Below are 22,659 nucleotides of genomic sequence, written 5' to 3'. Positions count from 1 at the left end.
CTGGGCTTCAGTTAAGCTCTGCTGTTAACCTTTGGCCCCTGCCCATCCCCCTCCCCAGTGCTGAGGTTTGTCCCTCCCACCTCCTTCTACCACCTGGAAACTAGTTACCTAAACCTTGGGTTGCTTTCTTGATCTCACCTGATGAACATTCCACAGCTTGGATGAGAAGGGACATCCTCCGGACTCCTGCACCTGCTGGGAACTGGGGCAGGGATTCGCATCTCTATGCCTTGGTCTCCTTGTGTTTCAGGGGCTCATCTCTACTCTGCGGAGTTGCTAGCGGGTGGGTGAGAGGACACAGACACTGAGAGGAGACTTTAGTGTCCTGCCATTATTGTTGTAAGTTGTGATTGGAATCTGCTAAATGGTCTCAAGATTTCCCTCTCTGCTATTTCTGTTTCAGAAAAGGAAAGGGGGCTGGCCCAAAGGCAAGAAAAGGAAACCCGCAAGGGATATTTCTGTTCCCCGTGCTCCTGTGACAGGGTAAGGATGGGGCAGCCTACCTGACAGGGTGCTAAGACAGTGGCCATGTGTGGAGGGCCTGGCCATGACCATCTTAGCCTTGTTTTCCACCGGGGCCCTTACACCACAGAGAGGGGGTGTGGGTTGTTAGTTCTTTAAGCTGTAATAACATTCTGATGCTCAAAAGGAGAAGATAGAAGAGCTGTGTGTAGGTCACAGACCAGAAGGTGGTGTGTTTGGGACCAGCAGGTCTGGTTTCCCTTCCGGGCTTACAGATATGGGTGCTCTGGGCTCAAGATGCCCTTCCCAGTGCCCAGAAACCTTGTCCCCTGTCATCCTGGCATCTTGGGCTGCAGAAAACAGGTCCCATGACAGTCACTCCCCACTGATTTTCAGGTCACCCTGCTGTTCTGGAAGTTCCTGCTCTTTTCCCTTTATCCCCATGTTTTTCAGAGTGAAGGCCTTCTTTTCCATCTCCTGTAACACTGTGGACAGGTGGCATTATGTATGTCCATTCCACAGAGGGAGAAACTGAGGCTCAGACTTGAGCCTCTTGGCATGTTTCATGCCCATTCCTTGGGGAGCCTTCTCTGGCTCCTCTGTCTTGCATGAGTCTCTGGATAAACCAGCCATTTGAGTATTTCTCCTTCTTGAATTGACCTCCATTCACTGGTTATATTGAAAACATGGGCAAAGCCATTATTTATTTTTATGACAACCAGGAATTGGAAATCGCTCCCCTAGGCCCACTGCCCCTCCCCACCCCCTGCAGCCAGTCGCTCAGAGCCCCTGTTTGTTCCACTCCTGGCACAGGTACGTGATCTTCCTAAATGAGCAGAGGAGTCAGCTAAGGGCCAAGCATCCAGATCTGCCTTTTACAGAAATCACAAAGATGTTGGCGGCTCAGTGGGCTCAGCTGTCTCAAGAGAAAAAGCAAGTAAGTCCTTTTCTGCATAGAACAAAGAGGAAGCAGCCCCCTCTGCCAACAGCCTTTATCTGGGGTTGTTCTCCCAGCCCATCTCTTCACACTGGAGCCATAGGGAACCTTCTGGAAACCAGGCATGTGGTGCCTCTCAGCCCACCCCTTAAAAGCAATTGCTGGTCCTCCCTGTTTTTGGCTCCCACCATTTAGCAAACTGGGTTAAGCAGAACGACTAAGCCATGAATCATGGTTGAGTTGTCCAATAAGTTTAGGAAATAGTGCACTAAGTCATGTGAGATAGGTTTTTCCCTCTGCAGAATGTTTTGGGAGCCCTTGATATGATTCTGTTCACTTAGAAAGTATTTCAGCAGAGGCCCATGCTCTCATGGAGGGAGGCATGGAGGGAGAGAGAGAGGAAAGCACTTCAGGGCCATGAAAGTCTTCGAGGCTTAGCTCTAGGATGAGACATTTCTCAAACTAATTCTACATAGAACCTCTTTTCCGGTGAGCACCTGTAGCCTCCCATGGAAGTATTTTCTGGGGGTCACAGAGGAGGAAACAACAACCTGTGGGGTACAGCCAAAGCCCTTTTAGCAGGACATATGTGTCTGCTGTCAATTTCTGCCATCCCTTTTCTATACTTGTCAACCACACTGGTCAAGCCATGCCTGCCCCAACGTCACCTCCTCCGAGAAGTCCTCCCAAACCCCTCTAAGGGGTCTGACCCTAATGCCTATTCTTCTCCCAGAACAGCCTCTTGCCTTCAGAGTGTCATTTCTCTGGGTCAAATGCAATGATCCTGAGATGAACTTCTTTAAACCTCTTCAGTCTCAACTTGTCTTGGCCACAGAAAACCTGTAGTTCAAGTTAACTATTACAGAGAAGTCCTTATTAGGGGTGGGGGTGGCCATATCAACCCTCGTCTTACAACTCAGCTTTAAAACCACTTGGAAAATAGATCCAGTGGCCAGACCCTGGACGACCCCTAGCCATCCTGGATAGGGCAGACCCCTGACTGTGGCCAAGAGCTAGAGAATGGGTCGCAGAGGAGGGAAGAGAAGGCGGGACTCTACTGAGCATCTCTGATTCTGGCTCTGGCTTATGACTCAGAGAAGCCACTCCTTCCAGGGGTGCAGGAGAGGTCAAGAGGGTTGAGCCAATGGAAACATCAGGAGTGGGGAGGAATTGTCCCCACCACACACATTCTAACACATCAAACCAATCAAAACAAAACTATTGCCTTTACACTTGGGTGAAGATGGTTAGGGTAGGTCCCCACCTGTTACAGTGACTTAAACCCCTAACATTCTAGTCTGAGTGGCTGATTTGTTATGCAAATTAGCAGAGTAATGGCAAAGACTAGCGCATGTCTGGTGGGACAGCCAGAGTCAGAGTCTCTGATCCAAGGTTTTAGGGGGTCTCTGAACTATTTTCGTGATCTCAGAAATCCTTCACCCTCTCCCTGCACCAGCTGCCAAGCTTGGAACTCCTCCAAAGCCTAGTTTTAAGAAACTCTGCCTTACACCATTGTCAGCTGTCCCCTTGGTGGGACTCAGGTCCCTACAAGAATGGGACTGGAGCTGTGTGCCACCTGACAGGTGGAAAGAAGGTCTAGAAGCCTGAGGAAAGAGGCCATCTGGAGGACTATCTGCTCCACACTTTAGAAGGACCAACTAGCATATCAATGCTTCAAAATAATTTTAACTTAATAACATGATTATTTATTTAAATTATCAAGTGCCTAAAGTAAATAACCATTGTGAGTATTCATTACCAGACAAGTGTTCTGAGGGGAAACTTTAGCCCCTCACATTGCTCACACTGTCCCCCTGTGTCCCTGGGTTGCACCAGCCTGGTGTGGCTGGAGATCAGTCAAAGTCCCTGCCTTCAGGGGCTCACAGTCAAGGGGGTCAGGACCCCTGTGACGGTGGCATCCAATCTAGGGTGAGGGTTGCCCAGGACACAGGTCTGTACCAGAGACTGCCGAGTTCCAGGAGGTTCCTGGTGTGGTAGCGCCCAGCCCAGCCTGGGGGCGTCAGAAAAAGATTCTCGAGAACGTAAATAAATGCTCTATGGTGGATCTTGTAGGATAAGTGTGATTTGGCCAGAGCAGGAAAGGTGAGATGGGTGTTTCTCATGAAGGGAAAACAGTAGCCAAAGCGGGTAGCTTGGGGCTGGCTCTGATTTGTCTCTTTATCGCTAGTACCCAGCCCAGCACGCTGCACAGGGTAAAGCACTGATTTTTTTTGGGTGGGGGGAGGGAATGAGTGATGATTGAATAGAAATGGCATGCCCATCAAGAGGGACCTGATAGTGCCACCCTTCTCTGCAGTCACCAGATCACACATGGCAGAATGGCGAAATCCTGGGAATGGGGGAGGGGCAGATTCCAGTTGACTGGAAGAAAACCTTCTGTAGGGCCAAACAAACGTTCCTCAGATAAGGAATGAACTGACTGGTAGGTAGTGAGGGCCCCATCCCAGGGATGTGCAAGCAGAAGCTGGGTAGTAGTTTCTTGAGACCTTTCTAGAGAACTCAAAGCAAATTGGAGGAGGACCCCCCCACCCCCCGCCACACTCCCAGATGAGGAGAATCTGAGAATCACCACCACGCTCCTTCTTCAGAGGTATGTTTATGAGGCAGATGAAGACAAGCAACGCTACATACGTGAGCTGCAGGCCTACCAGAGCTCCCAGGCGTGCAGAGCCTTCCTGCGGAGGCAAGCGGCCCAAGAGGCGCAGGCACTGTTGGGTGAGTGGGGCCTGGGCAGGCGGGGGCAGGGGGGGGCGGGGCTGGAGCTAGTGCTCCCTGACCCTGAGAGGGACGCTTGACAGCAGGAGGTGTGTTTGGAAAGCCTGGGAGTTAGCCTTAGCCTCACCCAGTGTTCACACCAGTCACCTCCTATTTAAAAGCTGCACCCTTGTATCTTTTGGGTATGAATCCTTTGTCCTATAGAGGGACTGTGGTGGTCCCTGGCCAGAAAGACACCCTGCTCTGTCTTTCTTCCCGTCCTCCATTCACCGCCAGCCTCCCCCACCAATGCTTCCTGGCATCACCATCCACAAAAAAAAAAAAAAACCACTCACGCCAAAATCCTTGCCTTGGGATCCAGCTCTGGGGGTCCCAGCTGAAGGAAGAGAGGAGAGCTCCATTTATTGAACGTCTACTCACCACGCCTTCACCACGGAGGGCACCTCCCATTCTTTGTCTCTTCCCGCTCCCTGGCAGTCATCACAAGCCCCTGGTGGCACCAGTCTCCTCCTGGCGGTGTGTGCCCACAGGGCAGAGCCTCACCAGCAGGGATCCGGGAGCTCAGATCCAGGAAAGTGGGCTTTTCATTGACCGTCCCTGGGCAGTGTTGTTCCCTGCGCTCTCTGTGCTGGGGGCTGGGCAGCATCCCCAGGGCTCCCCCCACCCTCCCCGCCCCTCCTCCAGAGCCCATCTGTCCCCGGCACTGCTGCTTCCTGCTCCCACCTGAGCTCTCTCCTTAATGGTTAGGGTGCGGGCTCTCCAGACCAAGTGCCTGGTTCAAATCCCAGCTCTGCCTTGTGCTGGTTCTGACTTAGCTCTCTGTGCCTCAGTGTCCTTGTATGAAAACTGGACCATAGTGGGTCCCTCTGGGCAGGGCTTGGTGCAGAGCAGAGGACTAAATCATAGGGAGCATGGTGCTTGGTATCCAGCACATGGCAAGAGTTCAGCGAGCATTCACACTGCGTATCCCCCACTTTTTGCTCAGCAGCAAATCCTCCCCACCCCAGCTTCATCCAGAGCGGGGATTAGCAAACCCCTCTAATGGTTAGACGGTAAATATTTTACATTTTGTGGGCCATGTGGTCCCTGTCACCGCCGCTCAACTCTGTGATTGAAGCAGGAAAGCAGCCATAAATGGGATGTGTGGTGTGCCAATAAAACTTTATTTACAAAAACAAGCAGAAACTCAAATTAGTCCATGGGCCTCTCCACTCTGGTGCATTGAATATACTGGGTTTCTACCTCACATTCGTTTTTAATCAAGCCCCTGCAGATAAAAAACCATCAATCTGCAAACCACTGATCTAGCCCATAACTATTAGCAGACAACCTGCTGAGCTCAGTGAGACCTCCGGTCCTCATCGTGAATATCCCAGCTAAGAAAACTGTACCCTGGGACCTTTGGCCAAGGGTCCACTGAGGGCAGCTGTCATTTCCTGCTGGTGTTTTCTTCCCTAAAGATGCCACTTGTCAGACTTAGCAGAGAACACTTCATCCTACTTACTTCCAACAGAGCATTGTTTTTAAAAAAACAAGTTGTGTTACTGACGGAGGCAAAACATGGCAATCGTTTAAAGCTTAGCCTATAAAAATCTATTAATTACAACAAAGAATTTTTTCAACATCACCTAGAATCTGCCATGCTAATCAGAAGAAGGAACTCTTCATTTTTTCCTGGTTTCTGGCTCATCGTTCGTACGGGTCAGTGTGGTGGGTTTTAGGGGCACTCAGAACTTAGTGGGAACTGAGCGGCTGAAGCCAAACACTGGTTCTCCAGAAGGAGCCTGGAGTCATTTCTCAGCCTCGGAGAAGTGCTCCAACCCTCAAGGTGATCACCGCCCCCCTCCCCAGATGCTTTCTAACTGATGCCACCTGTCTTCCATCAGAACCAGGCACACCAGGAAACAGATTGGAGAGGGAGGACCTTCCATTCTCACCACTTAATGTAAGTATTTGTTTTCAGGGGTGGAGGGTGGGTCGTGGTTTTGAAACTTCATCTCACGGGGCATGGGAGACTGAAAAATGTTCATCCTCCAGAGATCTAGGTCCCAAACCCTGGGACCCACGAATATTACCTTACAGGCAACGAGGTGGCTCTTTGGGGATGTGATGAAATGAGGGCATCAGATAGCCATAGGGGGCCTTATAAGAGGGAGACAGAAGAAAAGTTCACATGACCACAGCAGATGAGGCACAAGAGATGTGGCCACGGGCCTAGGGATGCCATCAGCCACTGGAAGATGCTGGAAGGGGCCAGAAGGGGCCAGGAACAAGTTCTCCCCCAGAGCCTCCGGAGGAAGCTTGCTCCTGCCAACACCTTCATTCCGCCCCACCCTCCCCACCCCCACCCCAGGCTGCTTGTAGATTTCTGGTCTCCAGGACTGTGGCAGGATGGGTTCTATCCCTCAACATCACCAGGCGTGGTGACAGATGACAGCAGCTGCAGGAGACTGATCTGTCTGGGTGCTGGATTTTCTGTGTTGCTGGAGTGTGGCTCCTGTGTCCATCTCTCGCAAAGCCTTTTACTTCTGTGTTCCTGGGGCACGTAGGCTCTGAGCCCAGCTCTGTGGAGGCAGTAAAGTGTGCCGGTCCCTTGTCTCCTGGCCTGGGGAGGCTGGCAAGCACAAGATAGATCATTCCAGGAATTGGCTGTGGTGGAGACAGGCCGGTGCTGGAGCCCCTGAGGCTGTCTGGCTGTGTTACTCACTGGGCAGACGATGCTGACTCCCCCTAATGAGGAGTCATAAGAATACATGGAAAATTCCAGAAGGCATGCTGGATAGGAGAGGAACAGATGGAAGTGAAGCTGAGGTTGCTCTAGGCAGAGGAGACAGGATGGGCAGAGAACCAGGGTAGGGAGGCCATGTCGGGGGTCCACGGCAGAGAGGGCCGTTCAGGCTGCCTGGAACAGACAGTGAGCACATGGGGACGAGGACAGGGCGGCTGTGCCTAGAGTCACCGGACCATATAAGCTGCAATGCAATTGGTAGGTGTTCCCTTCAAGCTTTAACTGACAAAGAAGTATCTATTTCACTAACAAATGAGGAATAACGGAAAATGAATTTTGAGGGGCAGCTAGATATGTTGACAATGAAATTTTCTGGAAGGTGACACAGGAAACTCTCACCCAGGGGGAGTGAAATTGAGTTGGGGGTACTTTTACTTTACACTTTTTTTTTCTTTTATTACTTTAAGCATGCATTTATCATAACTTAAGTTATAACATAAGTTGTTTTAAGTACACCTTTTATCATGACGATAAAACGATCTGAGGGCTTAGAGTGCCAAAGACTTCCTGAATCTGTCATCTGACTGAAAGGTTGGCCCCTTGGGGCCCAGGCCGGGCTGCAGAGGCGGAAGCCCCTCACCCATCCTCTGCCCTGTGCAGCCAGCTGCTCCCCCACCAACCCAGGCCCCCCTACCCGGAGGCTGCACCAGTCCCCACCGACTACATGTCACGCGGGCCATGACCATGGCGTCCATCTCCCCTTCCAGTCTCCTCTGCCTTCCAGATGCCCAGCTGTCCTGGAGGGCTGCCAGGTGCTAGTCCAGAGCTGCACCCTTTCTTCCACGCCCACCCCATGACCTCAGACAAGCCCCCGCTGTCCTCACAACATGCAGCTCAGAGCACGACTATGAACGGATCCAAGCCAGCGGCTCTGTGCCTGGTCCACAACATGTACCCAGTGACCTCTGGTTGAATTGAAAGTCGAAAACGTGAATTGATTCTAGTAGATGAAGGCCTCACACTTCTATTGAGAGCCATGTGACTAGTACACAGCTTCAGAGATTTTTTTTTTTAACAGAAACAACTATTTAATTTCAAGATTACACAGTTAGAAGCAATCAAGTAAGGAAAGGCGCTCAGATCAATGAAACAGAATAGAGCTCAACAATAGACATCTATTAATATATGAACTGATTTTTGACAAATGTGTAATGGCCATTTAATGGAAAAAAAATACTTTTAGCAAATAGTGCTGGGACAATTGGATGTGTATTTGCAAAAAGTTTAACTTTGAATCAAAACTTACACCAGCTGAGAAAAATGAAATCTACACAGATCACAGATCCAAATGCAAAATTTGAAGTTTTTAAACTGTGAGAAGAAGAAATAGGAGAAAATATTTGTGGCTTTAGGTTAAGATTTCTTTTTTTTAAATTATTTTATATTTTTTAAGTGTGCTTTTTTTTATTCTTCTTCTTATTATTTTATAAACATATAATGTATTTTTATCCCCAGGGGTACAGGTCTGTGAATTGCCAGGTTTACATACTTCACAGCACTCACCATAGCACATACCCTCCCCAATGTCCATAACCCCACCCCCCTCTCCCAAACCTCCTCCCCCCAGCAACCCTCAGTTTGTTTTGTGAGATTAAGAGTCACTTATGGTTTGTCTCCCTCCCAATCCCATCTTGTTTCATTCATTCTTCTCTACCCCCTTAACCTCCTCATGTCGCATCTCCACTTCCTCATATCAGGGAGATCATATGATAGTTGTCTTTCTCCGATTGACTTATTTCGCTAAGCATGATACCCTCTAGTTCCATCCACATCGTCGCAAATGGCAAGATTTCATTTCTTTTGATGGCTGCATAGTATTTCATCACAGCACCAGAGATTTGCAGGATAGTGGTTCCTGGCTATTTTTTTTTTCAACATTTTTTTTCTTGAGCACCAAGCAGTTTGTTTTGGCTTGACAGGCCTTCCGAAGCTTGGCTTCAGGTTGCAAGGGGATTGGTGGTGGGGATTATCTGAATGAGGGTGTGGTGCCTTCCCTAATCGTTCCCAGGGTCATCCTGCATTGTCATGATTAAGTGTACGAAAAGGATGTATTTCTGTAAGCAAAGGTAGGAGCACAGATCGTTGTATTGGGATGTATGTGAGCTGAGTTTGGACATTGACTGATGTCTCAGCACCAGCCCCAGGCTGGTGGGGCTGGGGGTAGGGGAACCCTTTCTCAGACTTGCTGCACCACAGACCCCTCTCCCATCTGTCAAGTTCCCTCCTGGCTTGGGACTTTTCAGCAGCCCTTCCCCATCTCTCCCTCTCTGCAGATCCCAGGGCCCACCTCCCTCGCTGCCCTCTCCTAGCAGGGTCGAGAGGTAGTATGAAGTCTCACAGATGGTGTGCAAGAAATCACACAACCTCTTCCAGACCGGGGACACATGTCCGGGCTGAATGAGCTCATCTCTGATAAGGGGCAGAAGTCCTAGGAATCGGTGAGCAGCAGGATGTCCTGAGCCTCGTAGCTCCTGGCTGGCCCAGGGTTGGGAGAACATACGAAGTCTTTCTCAGAAAACATCTCATACGAAAACTTCGGCTTCCGGGAAGAGTTGGGTCCTGCTCACAGGTCCCAGCCCGCCTCTGTGCCCCAAGGCATCCACTGTACCCAGATCCTTTCTAGTGCGTCTTCCAGAATTACCCATGGATACATGCAAGCACCTATGGGTTCATGCACAGATATTTTGATAAAAGGACACATCTTTGTCATTCAGTCATAGAGCTCATTTTGGTTTAAGATTTCAAAGTAAACTCTTTGCAAGTAAGCAGAACTCAGAGCTGGTCCTCGCTTTTTCAAACACCACTGGTAATCAGAACTCCCTGCTGTGTCCCTCCTGGCCCTGTTGCTTGTTCCTTGTTCCTCGCACTTCCTAGAACTCAGTGACAGAGGTCTTGGGATGGCTTGAAATTCTCAGCTGTGCTGGAGAGGCCTCACTCAAACCGGCAAGCGGTTTCCCAGCGGAGAAGGAGTGAGCGGGACAAGCAGGACGATGCAGCTCAGCCAGCGTGAGGTGCATAATCCCCTCTGAGCCAAGTTTATGTTCAGAGGCGGCGGTGGGAATGCGGTGCTTCTGCCCACCTCTGAAACATCTCTGTCCACAGGGGGATGAAAGCAATGACCTGTACTGTAGGACCTGCAGGCAGTTCTTCAGCTCCCTGCATAACAAGAAGGAACACCTGCTGGGAAAACAGCACCTGCAGAACCTCGCAGGTAAGCCGCCCACCCGCCTGCTTTTCACTTGCATTTTAAGACCAGATCTACTCCAATGCTATATCGAGTGTGCATTTGGGAGGGCGTGAGTCTTCCAGAGAACAGCCTACGGAGTCGCCTCTTCATTTGTTTTATTCATTTTTGGGGGTGTAGTTGACACACGATGTGACAGTAATTTCAGGCATGCAACATAGTGATTCAACAAGTGTCAAAGTTGTGCTCCGCCCCCACCACCCCACCCAGGCGGAGGCATGACTACCACCTGTCACTATGCAACACTGTTAACAGCGTCATTGACTCTGTTCTCTGGGCTGTGCCTGTTATTCCAAAGGTCTTTCTCATCCCATACCTGGAAGCCGGTACCTCCCCCCCCCCCCCCTCCCCGCTTCTCCTGTTTCCCGCAGCCCCGTCCCCTTGACAACCGTCAGTGTGCTCTCTGTATTTATAGGTCTCATTCTGCTTTTTGCTTGTTTGTTCATTTGGGCTGTTTTTTTTTTAGATTCCACATATGAGTGAAGTCGTATGGGATTTGTCTTTCTCTGGCTGACTTATTTTGCTTAGCATAATAGTCTCCAGGTCCATCCATGTTGTCATAAATGCCGCAAGTATGTGAACACCACACCTTCCATGTGCCTTCTCCCACGGGCGGACTCTCGACTGCTTCCATGTCTCGGCTCTTGGAAATAATTCTGTGACAAACAGAGGAATGAATACATCCTTTTGAAGGAGTGTTTTCATTTTCCTTGGGATAAATACCCAGCAGTGGAATTACTGGGTCATATGGTCATTCTATTTTTTAATTTTTTGAAGACCCTCCATACTGTTTCCCAGCATGGCTGAACCAGTTTGCATTCCTACCCTCCGTGCATCAGAGCCCCTTTTCCTCCGCACCCTCACCAACACCTGTTGTTTCTTGTGTGGTTGGTTTTAGCCATTCTGACAGGTTGGGAGGGGTGGTGCTCCTTATAGTCTGGATTTGCATTTCCCTGGTGCTCCGTGTCTGCTCATGTGTCTGCTAGCTATCTGTAGGTCTTCTTTGGAGAAATTTCTGTTCGGGTCCTCTGCCCATTTTCTTAATCGGGCTGTTGGTTTTTCTGGTGTTGAGCTGCATAAGGTCTTCACCTATTTGGGATATTAACCCCTTACTGGAGAGGTCGTTGGCAAATATCTTCTCCCATTCCCTAGGTTGTCTTCGCTTTATTGATGGTTTCCTTTGCTGTGTGATTGGCCTTTTCACCAACCTCAGGGCCTGGATTTCACTTTCTCCCTGCCTGCAGCCTCTGTGGCCAAGTCCCTGAAGGCTCTCTCCCTCCCTTTGCTCCTTGACCGTGATCCTGCTCAGGGTCACCTCCTAGAAAACGACCCCTGCTGGCTGTGTGCAGGGCTGTATACCTCCCACCCTTCCTGTCCTCCCCTGCCTTCTCTCCCTCCATCCTTCCATCTTCTAGCAGCCTTTTGTCCTCAAGGTTGTTTGCTGTCTCCCTCCTGGATATAAGCCCCTTGTGTGTGGGGATGTTTCCCTTTCATCCACACGGTACCTCCCAGGTCTAGAACCTCGCCTTGGCACTCACGGTGGGCTCTGCGTGCATTTTTGTTTAGTGGATGCATGAATGCATGAGTCAATGTGTCCAACATACAACCCTTGAGGCTTCCTCCTTCCCAGGCTCTGAGCCATGTACTGGGGACACAGACAGAATGACAGAGCTCCGTCCCAAGGAAACTGAAGTGTACGGGTTCATACAACATTGTTCCATTAAGGTGTCTTGCTTTCAAGTGAAATGAGTCCCACAGCACAGAGGGCCCCTGCACGGATTATACCACTTAGCATCGCAGGTGTGCCCTGGGGCTGGCCAAGATCCCCCAAGAACGAGAACAGCTCTGTCAAGTGCTGTAGCAACGGGTGACCTTTGTTTCTTTTTTTTTTTTCACCATTCCTTCATGGGGTTAGAACTAGATCAGACCTAAGCCCCTACTTGGCACTGTGCTTGCTGTGTGGCTGTGGACCAGTTACTGAACCTCTCTGTGCTTCCACTGCCTCCTCTGTAAAGGAAAGCTGAAATTGCCCACCGCTTAGCACTCTTCTGAGAACCAACATCAGTGACCCATGCAGGCCTGACAAGGCCGAGATGATGCCCCCCTCCACGATGTCTTCCCGATTACAGACTTGGGAGGGGGCTTCGCTGGGCCTCCTGGGGCTCCACGCAGAGCCGAGGCTGTGTGCAGACCATCCCGTTATTGTTCCCACCATCCCACGACATACACGCGCACACGCATTGGTCCGCGCTCTGGGTGGGAAGCGGGGTGGGTCGGGACTTTTCTCTGGCCCCGAGCAGACAGTGAGCACTGGACAAGGGTGTGCACAGATGGCCCGCAGGCCCACATGAAGGCTGGGCTGTGAAAGGAAATAAGCCGCTTTCACTCATGTCTCGTTGAAGGTGAGTAATGGCAATGAGGATAAAAACGCGTCTCACTTCCTGCTGCTGAGCATAACCCGAGCGAACAGATGCCTGGAGTTAGGCTGTGTGAATTACCCGCTGGAGAGGGTTAAGGCTCATTTCACCATCTATAAAATCCTGTGCTGGGGGACCGTGAGGTTGTCGCTGCGTGTGGCTGTGATCGATCCGTGTGACTCTCCGACGGCCTCTGCAGTTATTTAAAAGGAACCAGACGTGGGCAAACCTCACTCCCTCTTCCTTCCAAAGCACCCACAAATTTTACCTTAATGGCCAGGCTCTTGAGACCTTTTCCGTTTCTGCTTGTATGACTGTGATTTTGTTGGGGAGCATGGCTTCGGGACAGCGCCGTCTCCGAGTCTCTGAGGCTTGGGTCCTACGGGAAGAGGGGAGCCAGGCTTCACCCAGCTTTGTTAAGCTGGAGCCCCCCAAGGGGTGGTGAGCCCTGAGATCACCTGGCCTCATGCCCCCGCCCCGAAAGAACCTGAGCTGTCCTGTCCCCAACCTCTGCTTCTGCTCCCAGGGGCAAAGCCTCAGAGCTCTGTCTTTAGATGGCCTTGTGGAGGCAGAGTTCACATACCTTCAAGTTCACCCACTCAAAGTGGTTCTTAGAATATTGAGATACAGTCAGCCATCACTACAATTAAGGTTAGCAAGTTTTCATCGCCCCAAAAAGAAGCTCCATGCTCATTAGCAGCCATCTGCCGCCCCAGACAAACACTGAGGTGCCTTCTGTCCCCGTAGCTGGGCACAGCTTTTGACATTTGATGTCTTCTTTGCGTGGAGCATCCATCAGGCTTCTCCGCCCCAATCACACCTTTGGGGGGCAGCGCCATAGCCACAAAGGACCTGAGTGCGAATCCCTGCTCTGCCCCTTACTCCCTTCCATGCCCTGAGCAAACCTCCACCTATGGCCTTTGTTTCCACAAATGCAGAATGGAAACAGTTACCGAGGACCTCATGGGGCTGATGTAAGGGCTGGAGGGTCTTAGGGCAGCCTCCCACCCACGCCAACACACGCTGGGTGCCCGTGGCACTACGGGGAGCTTGGCCGAGTGTGTGCTCAGCGCCCTGCCTCCCACCGCCCCTGCCCTGTGACGTCTGCGTGCCCACCCTGCCCCTCCACTGGCTGCCTTGTCCCCAATCCACGCATCAGTCTCACACCTGTTCATCTTTCCCGAGACCCTCAGAAAGGCAAGATGGGTGAGGATATGGGGAAATCGTAGTCCCGATTCACTGCTAGGGGGAAACAGCCTTGTGCTTCCTCAGCAGGTTAACTCTCAAGTCACCAAATGACCCAGGAGAGCCACGTCTGGGTGTGGACCCCCAGCCAACTGAAAACATATGTTCACATGACCTCGGGAACATAGATTACAGCGTTATTCATGAGAGCCCCAAAGTGGGAGAGACCCAAACGTCTATCACTGGATGAATGGATACACAAAACGTGGGCCTGTGCCATGGAGCAGTGTTCAGTCCTGCAAAGGAATGATGGACTGGTGCACGGCACAGTGTGGGTGAACCTCGGAAACACGGTTAACAGAACAAAACCAGTCACAGAGGACCACCTAGTGTCTGGTCCCAGGGGTATGAAAGGTCCAGAATAGGGAGATCTACAGAGACAGGAAGCAGATTAGTGGCTGTCTGGGGCTGGGGGAGGCGGGAGCATGTGGGGGTGGGGGTGACGGGTGGCTAAAGTCACCAGGTTTCCTTCTGGGGTGATGAACAGGCTCTAAACTTGACCATGATGATGATTGCACAGCTCTGAATATACTACAAATCACTGAATTCAGCATTTCAAATGGACAAATCATGTGGCACCTGCGTTAGAGCTTAGCCAAAGACCCCTCCTGCAGGAGGCCCCCCTATTGCCATCCATCTGGCCCCAGGCCTGGAGCATTCTGCTTATCTGCTGTTTCCCTGGGGACAGGGACGGGGGTGGGGATGGAGCAGGGTCTGGCTTGCTCACGTCTGGACACAGGGCCAGACCCAGAGATGCTGCTCATTTTTGCTCGTGGGGCTGACCTTCACCCTGGGATTTCTCTGCTTTTTAGGGAAATTCGAAAAAGATTCCACAGAGTACTTAAAGCACATGGAACTGCCAGAGCAAAAAGAAGGTCAGAATTTGCACAAAGGGGACTTGGAGGAGGAAGCCGTGTGCCCTGATCCACTTCTGCTGGGAGGCCTGATTCCAGGGAAGCTTTTTGCCTCATTTGACTTGTGTTTCTTGCAAGAGTTTATCTTTAAACTTCTGAAAAGTAAGCAGTCTAGTTCAGCACTTTCCTGGTAACTTTGTGATCTTGGGTTTTACGATCCTAGTCAGAATAACCTGCAAGAAGAAATTATGATATTAAGTGGAACAGAAAATGAAATACCATCTAGGAGAATAAACAATAAGTAAAAATCCTAATCAGATGGGAAATCGCCAAGAACATCCATGGAGCCAAACACAGGTCTAAGAACTGTAGACAAATTACCTCTTTTAATTCTCGTACAAGTACTGTGTGGTTCGTAATAGTATCCCTTTCTTTTTTGAAAAAAAGGGAAGCAGGAGGCACCTGGCTGGCTCAGTTGGAAGAGCATGTGCCTCTTGATCTCACGGTCATGAGTTCGAGCCCCACGTTGGGTATAGAGATTCCAAAAAAAAAAAAAGTTAAAATGAGGAAAGCACAGCACAGAGAAGTTAAGTAACTTGCCTGTGGTTGCACAGCTGGTTGATGGCTGAGCTGAATGTAAACCCAGGTCACAGGATTCCCCGACCCGTGTTCCACACAACTTCCCCACAGTCTCAACTATGTGAAATTACACACATGTAAATCCATGTGATTATTAGTGGTGTTTATCTCTAGCGGGCAAGAGGAGGGAATTATGTTTGTCTTTATTCCTTTCTGGGTCTGCGCATTTTCCCCCAATGGACAGAGATGTCCTTCCTGTTATCAGAGAAAGAGAGAACACTGTTAGAAAGGATTTGGGGGATGAACTGCCCATAGTGGGGCGTCAGCTGTTGCCTACAGTGGGAGGGGGAGTTCAGTTCAAAGAGAAGGGGAGGTTTTCGATGGTAAAGAACAGAAAAAGATGGCCTTCTTGTACCTTTCCTCCCAGTCAAGGAATTTGAGCTCAGAGAGCTGAGGAGGACTCTGGAAAGAGCCCGAGTAGAGCAGGACGCCCTGCAGAGACAGCTGGCTGAGTTCCAGGTGAGGCCCCCTGGGGGAAGGGAGCACCCACATTCTGGCCCCGTGCTCAGTCCAGGGCTCTGAGGTGTCAACAAGGCAGGGGATGGAGACCCCATAGTCTGCTTAAAACCCCGGTGTCTCTCCCCTCTGCCCCGTGCAGCCGCGAGTCTTGGTGTTAGGTATCCTTACAAAATGTGGTGTTCTGTCTGGTGTTGGTGCCCAGAGATCGTGCCACAAGCCTTCCGCTGCTGCATGCTTATTCCACATGGCGATCTGTGTTCACTGTGTTGCCAAGTGGCGTTTGGCCCATTTCTTCCCACTGGGGCTGTTGTCCCCATTTCCCTCGAGGCGCACCCCACCCCGTCTGTCCCGAGCCCCTCCCGACTACAGCTGAGGACATGATGAGTGTCCTGTTATGGGATCCGTGGTCCGGGCCACACGCCCCGAGAAGGGTGTCTCGGGGGCGGCTGGCAGGTGCTTTTCCTTGGGCAAGTATGCATAAATGTAGGCATCGCCGGGTGGCATCTATTTTAATGAAAGCAACGAGAAGAAAACGAGGTGAAACCGTGCAGAAAGTCACAGTTTTTAAATGTGTTATTTTATTCTGATTATAAAATTAACATATTCATGGAAGAAAATTCTGAAATTTGGAAGAGCGTGTGAAGACAATTTAAACCCAATCGTTAGAGAAGCCTCGTTAGCATCTCAGTGTGGCGGTCTCTGGGCTGCTTTCTATGCACATCTGAATCTGTCCATTCGTGTAGAGAAAGGAATCTATGTCATCTGTATGTTATCATGGATCCCTGAGTGTAAGTAAGTGTGTCTCTCTGTAAGTAAGTAAGTATGGAGGGAGGAGGGGAAGGAGGTAGAAAGAGACAGACAGACAGACAGACAGACTGACGGAAAAGACCGAAATGCAAAACCATAGTTTTGACTCCCATGGCTTCCATTTTTTTCCATGGTAAGTATTTGCACGTTTCCTTCTATGTTCTTTGATGAATTGCCTCTCGTGGCCATATAATGTCTCATCAGACGGATGAACCATAACTGAGTTCCCGTTTCCCAGTCACTGAGCTCGTGGGTCACACCCAGGTATTCTATAAATGACGCCATGCCGAACCCGATCATTCCGTCCAGCTCTGCTCACCCTCAGTGGCTCCCCTGGTGGGCGGACACCTGCAAGGGCCATGTGCAGGCGCTAGGGGATCGAGCTGGGCTCTGGACCTCAGGAGCTGTGTGCTTGGTCTTTCATGCGTCTGCCAGGTGGGGTGGGGTGGGGGGCGCGGGGCGGGGGGGCAGATGCTGTCACAGTGGACCTGCCCCCAGGGTAGTCAGGGGCCATGAAATGCCTGACTGCATGTAGAATTCCCAGACGGGTACCTGGTGCCCAGTGATTGCCCTCCGGGGGCTGTTCCTCATGCTCCCTCCAGCTGGGTCATCAGCCCCGACTTTCATGCTCCCCAAAGTTCCGCTGCAATTCCTATTTCCTTTGAGTGTTGCTCATCGTCTTTCCCGTAGCTCGTTAAAGATTCCCAAAGAACAGTGAATGTTAAAAAAATAGTAATAGTAACAGGGCGCCTGGGTGGCTCAGTCAGTTAAGCATCTGCCTTCCATTCAGGTCACGATCCCAGGGTCCTGGGATCGAGTCCTGCATCTGGCTCCCTGCTCAGCAGGGATTCTGCTTCTCCCTCTCCCTCTACACTTCCCCCCTGCTTGTGCTCGCTTGCTCTCTCTCTCTCTCAAATAAATAAATAAAATGTATTATAAAAAAATAATAGTAGCAACAGGAAAGAAAACACCTAGCTATCCAAAGCCACCACAGTGTGACCCAGCAACCAAGGCAGCAGAGAGGGGGTGTGACATGGTAAGGGTGTGACCCCTTGTGTCCATGACCTTGTGAGCCAGGTGGGTCACCTAGATCCCAATCCACATCTTCAGGGAAAAACCACTGTGCCCCATGCTGATGAGGCCCTGGCATACAGATGCCCTTTCTCCATGGGTGGGAGCCCACTTCCTGCGCACGCCTCACGCTGAGGCTGCCCCTCATCTTTCCTGGCCCAGGCCTGATTTCTGCCATGGGGCCATGTGTCTGGGGGAGCCTGGAAACAGCCAACTCAGAAGTCCAGCCCCATTGTGCTTCTGGGCCCTCCTCTCTGGCTGTGGAGCCAGGCTGAGCATTGATCCCTGGGAACTGTGCTTCCCCAGCAGGTAGAATGAGCTACTGTGAGGCAGAATGGGTCTGGAGGGAGGGCAGTAGAAGGATTTTAATGGGTGGGGGCTGTGTTTGTGGCTGGCTAGGGTGGGGAGATCCAGGACATTTGAGATTTGAGTGTATGCCTTTGCAGAGAGCGGCTGCAAGACCTTCCCTGTTTAACTGTTGACTTAGGAGTTTACTTATTTACTTAACCTATTTATTCATGTACTTGTTTTGTACTTTATTTCCTTATTTATTTCCTTGCTTATTTATGGACTTTTAATTTACTTATATATGTATCTACTTCCTCTTTCTCTGACATGCTTTCCCATTCACTTACAAGCATGTTTATGTACTTCTTTATTCACTTTGTTGTCTGCTTGCTGCTTCTCGTGCTCACGCGTCCACATGCTCACGCATTCACGCCCTGGCGTGTCTTGCTCCTGCTGAGGGCTGAACCCCTAGGTGCCCCTTTCAGAGCCAGCAGCAGAGGCTGGAGGTGGAGCTGGCAGGCCTGAAGACCTACGGGGTCATCCTGGAGAAGGAGTTTGAGAACCTGAACACGGTGCTGATGCTGTCCCACTGTGGCCTGCAAGTGATGGACACGGGTGAGCCCCCGCCTCAGGCAGCCCCTCCCCACTCCCCATGCCCCACACAGTCCTCTAGGTCCTCACTGGCCAGCAAAACCAAGGCCATGGGGGATTCCTTGCCACTCACATGTTCACACCTGCATTCCCTCATTTCTTCACGCAGCGTGCTTTCCCACGTGCGGAGCACACCCGGCCTCTGCGCTGGGTGCCGGGTGAGCGGGTGGAAAGGTGTTGATGATCCCAAATCCAGGCCCTGGGCTGGGCACCTCGGGGAGGAAGAGACAAAAGCCCCAGCCTTGAGCACTAGTCAGGAAGACAGACCGTAGTTTACTAGGCTGCTGGCGAGCGGTGTCCCGGAGGGGCCTGCCCTCCATGGACAGAGGGCATGGGCTCAGGAGGGAGGTGATTCCTTATCTATGGGATGAGGGCTTCTAGAAGGACCTGGTAGAGGAAGAGGCATTTCCATCTGGGCTCAAGAAGCCAATCACAAACCCCTTAGGCAGAAAAGGGTCACAGGCACACTGGGCAGGAGGCTTTGTGTTTGCAGAGAGGGGGAGGTTTGGGAATGTAGGGGGAGAGCAGGACTTAGCAAGGAGAGGGTTGTATCCTCAGGCAATAACTTATGGAGTACTTTTCTCTCTAAAGAAAAAATTCATGAATACCATTCCACTGTGAAATACTTAAATACAACTATTTGTAGGAGATCTAACACATGAGCACTCCCCTTCACTCTTTCCGGATCCCCATCAAATCCTTTCTGGGTCCTGAGGCTGTGACTGTCGACATCTTTGTGCCTCTCCTTCCTTCCAAGTATCTCGCTATATATCCATGAATGGGGTGATATTAAAAATTAACAATAGGAACTCTTGCGGACACCGGCAGGCCATGACCATGTTGCAGAGTCCCTGGGCTCCTGCTTGATTGGTGGTGGGGTCTTAGCAGTTAGGGGACCCTTGGACAGTGGCTCTTTACCAACCAATCTGGCAGTTTTCAGAATTTTCAGACCCAGTTTGGCATTAGGGGGCAGCCGCCCACACTGTGTAGACAAGAGACAGAGTCACCTAGCCACAGCTTGTCCATCTTCCACTAACGGGACAGCCATGTGCACATCACCATCAGGGTGCTGATCTGTATGTGTCTTCGAGACCTCTCCTGTCTGTACATGACTGTATGTGACTCTACGATGATCCCTCACCATCACTGTGATGCATGGAGTCCAGAAGACACCACATCTGGGAACAGGGGGAGCACTCCTGCTCTCTTCAGTAGCAAAGTCTCAGCCCAAGGGCTCTGGCACTGACAGATGGGGAATGGGTCTTGCTGCTTCAGAAACTTGGAGACCCTCCCCTCCCCTCCCCCCCCCCCCGGCCCTTTACCCTGATTGAGATCACCAGCCCTGACTTCCACGTGAATTCTTATACTCACAAAGGATAGGTGAGATTAAGGATAGGTGACCAGGCTCAAGGGCTCCTACTGAAGAAAAGGATCACACAGACATGGGTCTGCATCAGGTGTGAGTGGCAGAAAGGAGATTCATTCTTTACTGGTCATGAAGCCCAGGGTTCCTAAACCACCGGCCCCAGCACCTTCTCTGCTCAGGCCACTCTCGGCTCCCAGCCTCTCCCCCTCCAGACCACACACTCAATTCGTTCCTAAGACATCTGAGTCCATCCCACCTGCCAAGCGCTGGGCCCGGTGCCAGGAATCCTGAAATTAGCAGAGATGTTTTATGACCTCTCTGAGCTGGCAGGCTCAGAGGTGTGGCACACGGGAAATAAACCCAGCCATCCCGGCATGAGCTTGAGTCCCACACCTTCCTCCAGGGGTGAGCTGGGGAGTAGGGGTCTCCTCCTTCAAGACCCCGTGTGTGTTCTCTGCCCCAGGCCCAGCGCATAGTAGGCCTCGAGGAGAGTTCGAGGTGAGGTCAGGTGAATGGAGAGAAGGTGTGCTTTGTGTATCTGCAACAGCCCTTGGGCTCTATCCTTTTGTTGTGGCAGTAAACTGCTCTGAACGCGCCTTCCAACTCTGCAGCTTGAAGCAGTGCCTCACCCCTGCACCAGCAGCCTGGACCTCTCCCAGCAGCTCCGAGGCCAGCTTCCACAGAGGCACCTCTCTCTATGGAGGAAGGACCAAAGATCCTGTGACTTACGTACGGGACAGTCCGAATGGCTCTACTGACAGGAGAAAATAAGTTGTGTGTGTAGGTTTGTGCAACAGACTCAATCTTTCTTTTGTGCCCAGGGCTCGGCAGTGTCTGCGCTGTAAGTGTTCCTCCTGGGGGGGCTAAGAGCTGAGCGGCTTTGACTTGGGAAGATTTTGGTTGAGCACTTGTCTTTCCACGTGTGAGTTCCACAGGGACTACAGACGCACTCCTGCTCTCAGAGCACATGCCTTTCCCCCCCGCCCTCCCCCCAGGAGCACGCTTTGGTTTCCTCTGTTATAAAAACAATAGTTGCCCCCCCATCATCCTCAAAGGATGGGGTGAAGATCAAGTCAGATGATCGGCTTGTCTGAGTTTGGGTTCCCCAGGGGACAGACCCTGAGATCAGGATTTGCAGGCAAATGGATTACTGGGGAGAGGAGTCCAAGCTGGGGGGTAGGGAAGGGGAGAGAACCATAAAAGGGCGAGCTATCTGACCAAGAAGCCATTGAGGGCAGCTGCCGGCTAAGCCCTGGGGAACCCTATAGGACCCGAGAGCAACCCACCCGCTGGCCAGGGAGCTGGGGTACTTAGCCACTGCTCTCTTTACTCTCTGCTGGAGGGTGGCTTCCAGAGGGTTAATCCCCTGTCCTTCCCAGCCTGCTGTGCAGGTGGCAAAGGGGACACAGGATATCAGAGTGCCTTGGGCTGGGAAACATATGCTACAGGTGCAAGGCTGGCCAGGGTGCCCCCTGGGGTGGCAACAACAGGGCTTGTGGTTGGGGCATCAACAGTGTCTGTTATGAGACTCTTGTAATGCTTTCTAGCCTACTAATGGATTTGCAGCCAGAAGATGGGGGTGAGGGGCCGTGGTGAGTTCCCCATACACAGGGTGTAGATAGCAGGGACTGGGTCTGACCACCTGGAGCAGAGACCTGACCACAGTGGCCTCGCTGCATAACAAAAAGTCCAGCTGTGAGCAGCAGGGTCTGGGAGAACAGCTACCAAGAGAGAAGCAGGCACTGGCATGTGGCTCTTGTGTGTACTTCCATTGCCCCTAAGGGAGGACCCCCAGGCTCCAGCATTGCTTCTGCACTCCAGGCAGAATGGCGGCAAGGAAGAAGGACAAGAAGCAGGTGACAGCTGGTAGGCCTCACTTTTAAAGAGCTTCCAGAGAGCCCTACTTTCTAGAAAGAGTTTCCAGAAAGCAACTCCCACTTCCATCTCAGGGACCAAGATGGCAGCCTTTGAGCAAGAGGGCCGCAAGGGAGGCTGGGAAGTGTAGTTCCCAGAGCAAAGCTGGGGTGGGTTAGGGAGAAGGGAGCAGAACAGAATTGGAAAGGCAAGTGTAAGAAGGCCTGTATGCAGTGTGGCTGGAGTCCTTGCAAAGGAGCCTGGTGTCATTCTCCACTTAGCAGACATGGGTGGACACAGATGGTGTGTCTCTGGCGTGTTTATTGTAGGACTCAACGTCGGGGTGATAAGCCTTTACTAGTTTTGTTTGCAGCGTGCTCTGTACACATCATTTCCTTTCCTCTGTACACAACGTCCAATATGAGTGCAAGGAAGGTCTCATAGAACTATTTACGCATGGAAAGAGAGAAGCCCCATAACTTGTCTGAGATGCCATCAGTGGGCAGGCCAGGTATGGTTTCCCCCGTGACTACGTCCTGTGGGAATCCAGCTCTTGGCTCTGACCCTGGGGCCTGCAGTGTTATCAAACCCTTGGCATAGGGGTATCTTTCTCTTTCCAAACCAGCTTGGCCTCTCCCTCCCTGTGGTTACCTCACCCCTGTTCACCCTGACCCCCCCACTTGCAAACAGCCCATGGTCATTGGCTTTTCTACTTCTTTCCCTCAGATCAAGACTCCCCCAGACAGAGGCTGGCCCCAGATACACACTCAGCAAAACTCACTGAATAAGAACACTGAAAATATCCAAATGAGACCCTGAAGAGGATTGCCAGATTTAGCAT

General features: G+C 51.3%; 1 protein-coding gene across 1 annotated transcript in view; it reads left to right on the top strand.

Annotated features, from left to right (window-relative positions):
* LOC116582483 overlaps positions 1–20,672 on the top strand; it is a 32,476-nt gene extending 11,804 nt beyond the window's left edge. The window contains exons 4-12 of the mRNA XM_032329906.1: positions 404–483; positions 1,276–1,399; positions 4,009–4,135; positions 6,022–6,080; positions 10,026–10,134; positions 14,642–14,845; positions 15,690–15,781; positions 18,433–18,562; positions 20,576–20,672. Coding sequence (XP_032185797.1) covers positions 404–483; positions 1,276–1,399; positions 4,009–4,135; positions 6,022–6,080; positions 10,026–10,134; positions 14,642–14,845; positions 15,690–15,781; positions 18,433–18,562; positions 20,576–20,580 — 930 coding nt within the window. The 3' untranslated portion in view covers positions 20,581–20,672. The remainder of the gene's footprint in view (positions 1–403; positions 484–1,275; positions 1,400–4,008; positions 4,136–6,021; positions 6,081–10,025; positions 10,135–14,641; positions 14,846–15,689; positions 15,782–18,432; positions 18,563–20,575) is intronic.
* The last annotated feature ends 1,987 nt before the right edge of the window (positions 20,673–22,659 follow it).

Source organism: Mustela erminea, chromosome 2 (assembly GCF_009829155.1).
Source record: "Mustela erminea isolate mMusErm1 chromosome 2, mMusErm1.Pri, whole genome shotgun sequence".
In the NCBI taxonomy this organism is placed as follows: Eukaryota; Metazoa; Chordata; class Mammalia; order Carnivora; family Mustelidae; genus Mustela; species Mustela erminea.
Note: the sequence above shows the minus strand (reverse complement) of the source record. Positions and strands in the feature narration are given on the sequence as shown.